Below are 2,953 nucleotides of genomic sequence, written 5' to 3' on the forward strand. Positions count from 1 at the left end.
TGGCCGAGGAGGGTCAAGTTCTGTTGAAGGCAAAACGAACTCAGTTTTAGAAGTAAGCCTGTTGCAAAGGTGGCAGGGGTAGCGGGCGGCTTCTTCCTACCTTACCTAAAAGACCCTGGATTTATGTTGAGTGGCCTCGGAGTGGTCTCTAGGTTTGGCACCGTAGCCTGTCCCATCTCCTTTGTGAGGAGTAAGCCTGAGTTCCAGGTACCTGATGCTGTTGCTGCCGAAGAAGTTGGTCACAGGGCAGCTCAAGAGTAGCCCCTTTCCCAGCCAGTGGAAGCAGAAAGGCCCATTCCCTCAGCCCACTAGCCCCCTGCTCCCACAGTACACCGCGCGCTCACTTTTATACACCAGGAGTAGACAGGGTAGGGGTGACCTTGGGTAAATCAAATGTCGTCTCTGAGTCTTAGCTTTTCCATCTGCAAAGTGGGAACAATAAATACTCCAGGATGTATGTGTATAGGGTGTTTGGAAGGTGGGCTAAAAATACATACCAAAGTTGCTATGTAGGGCAGGCGACCTAGATGAAGCGCTGTCATAGAAAGTTGAGGTCTAATCCTCTAACCTACCCACCTTTAGGCGAAATCTGAAATGTAGTTTCTTACTAGAGAGCTATACTTTGAGTCTCTGGTTCGGTTAATTTTTACTAATTCTTTTTAAAGATTATCAATCAAATCATGTACTCAAAAACCTTCAGGAAAAGGTGTAAATAGCATTTATTGACAACGCTTAGAAATAAACCATATCTGGCAATAAATAAGCATGACGTTTTCTGGCCAGAGTTCTCCCAACAACACAGAGTTCAGGAAAATCATAGGCTATTGCATATTTTCAGAAAATCAGGATAAATTATATAAATTATATATTTAAAAAGAAATCATCTATTTCATCAACTCAATAGGATAATAAATAGATAAATAATAAACAGTTGATTGCCATTAGAAAAATTTGATTCTTAAATTACATTTACATTATAGATATTTACATGTACAATATGCACAGAGACATAATCAGATCCTCAGCCGAGTCTGGGACTTCTCAGGACACAAACTCAAATGGTGGTTCGTTTTCTATGTTGTTGAAGGAAGCTTTGCTGTTGAGTTTTCTGGGGTCTTCTGGGGTCCAGACTTTGGCTGTTCGGATAATATTTTGTTCCTTGAGTTGTTTTTCATCAGTCCATGAGAGAGAGTGTCCTGCTAGGGGAGGGAGGCCATAATCAGGGTCGCTGGGGGACGGGGACCCTGGACAGGTGAGAAGAGAAGACAGACTGTGAATATCCAACCACATTCCCATTGGTCCCATCAGGTCCTTTAGGACCCTTTCCTGGGCACCTCAACTGAGCAGGTGTCCTCCGGTTACACTAGAACTACCCTCTTCCTCCACACTTCAAGCCCCCACCATCCCCTCCCAGGAATCCGAGGAGCTGCAAGTCTGGCGGGGACGCGCGCCCTTGAGAGCCGCGGTCAACGTGGCAGAAAAAAAGAAAAAAGAAAAAACAAACAAACGAGAAACGCGAGCTCGCATTCAAGGTTGCCCGTGCCCACCGACAATCCGTCGGTCCGTCATTCGGCTTGGCAGTCAGCTCCCCCAGCCCCTCCGGAGCCTTCGAGTGCCCGTCCCCGTCTACCTGAGTTGGGAAGCGGAAGCACTTACGGGTGCCCCGATGGCAGATGATGACCTTCTGGGCCTGGCCGCCCGGGCTGTCCCCGCCCAGACGCCCGCTGCCGCCCGGACCCCCGCAGCCTCCCGCGCCACCGCCGCGCAAGGGCAGGTCGGCCTGCACGAGCTCGCTGAGGAAGTTGATGTAGCCTATGGCCAGGCGCAGCGTGTCCACCTTGGAGAGGCGCTTCTCGTAGGGCAGCGTGGGGATGTGCGAGCGCAGCCCCTCGAAGGCATCGTTGATGGACTGCATGCGCCGCCGCTCGCGCACGTTGGCCGCCTGCCGCAGTTGCTGCAGCTCCGCCTCGGAGCGCACCCGCCGCCGCCGCCGCGCAGCCGCGGCCGCCGCTCCGCTCAGGCCGCGCAGCCGCGCCCCGGGAGACAGTACTGCCGCCCCGGCGCACGGGTAGGCCAGGCACGAGGGCGGCGAGCCGGGCGAGTAAGGGAAGCCGCCTGGGGGCGCCCCCGCCTCGCAGCAGTAGCCGCCGCCGCCGCCGCCGTCCTCTGGCTCACCGGGGCCCCCCGAGGGCGGCGGGGCGAGCGCTAGCGGGGCGGCCGAGGGCGCGGGCTGCAGCAGCAGGCACGCCCCGTCGCGGTAGCAGTACTCGTGGAGCTGGTGGCTAAGGAACTCCACCTGGGCCTGCTCATCCGCCAGCAGCTCATCACCGTCCTCCAGTGGGTCCCGGGAAGACTGGTCGGTGAAGAAGTCTTCCTCGTCGAAGTACGGAGAAGGAAAGGCGTCCAGGCCCCCGGGGAAGTGCTCCAGCAGCACCGCGTCCATGCTTGCCGCCGCAGTGGGCAGCGGGACTGCCGGGCTGCGCGTTAGTTCTTGGTAAGTTTCTGTGGCCGGTGTCGCCTGTCCCAGCCCCTCCCTCCCGGAGCCCTGGCTGGGGGCAGCTAGGCGGCCGCTGGGCTGCCCGCCCCCGGGCCTCCCTGGAGTGCCCGCGGCCGCTGCGCTCTGGCCGGCGCCCGCGTTGCGCTGGGGAGGGCTGTGAAGGACTTGCTGGAGCTGAGAGCTGGCACGCGAGGATTCTTATAACAACATCCACAGGCGCGTGCCAGGGACCCATCGCGCCAGCCAATCAGAGCGCTGGGTGCCGGCGGCGAGGGGGCCCGGAGGCGCGGCGGTGGGCGGGGGTGGGGGGCGTTTTGCTCCCTTTGGGAGCTCCTGGGGTGAGGAAAAGGCGGGGTCGCGCGGCCCGGGACTCCTCGCACTTCTCTCCTCCTGTTCCTCTGCCTCTGCGTACTGGATTCTGTACCTAGCCCGCGCGCGGCTCCAGCGCCACCTGCG

General features: G+C 57.9%; 1 protein-coding gene across 1 annotated transcript; it reads right to left on the minus strand.

Moving 5' to 3' along the window:
• Positions 1–702: 702 nt before the first annotated feature.
• Positions 703–2,690, minus strand: PTF1A (pancreas associated transcription factor 1a). Its single transcript, XM_021943116.2, has 2 exons — positions 1,657–2,690; positions 703–1,244 (listed from the first exon to the last, which is right to left on the minus strand). Exons 1-2 carry the CDS (start codon positions 2,441–2,443, stop codon positions 1,042–1,044), a joined length of 990 nt encoding a protein of 329 aa, XP_021798808.2. The 5' UTR covers positions 2,444–2,690; the 3' UTR covers positions 703–1,041.
• Positions 2,691–2,953: the final 263 nt, after the last annotated feature.

This window comes from Papio anubis, chromosome 11 (genome assembly GCF_008728515.1).
Source record: "Papio anubis isolate 15944 chromosome 11, Panubis1.0, whole genome shotgun sequence".
Taxonomy (NCBI): domain Eukaryota; kingdom Metazoa; phylum Chordata; class Mammalia; order Primates; family Cercopithecidae; genus Papio; species Papio anubis.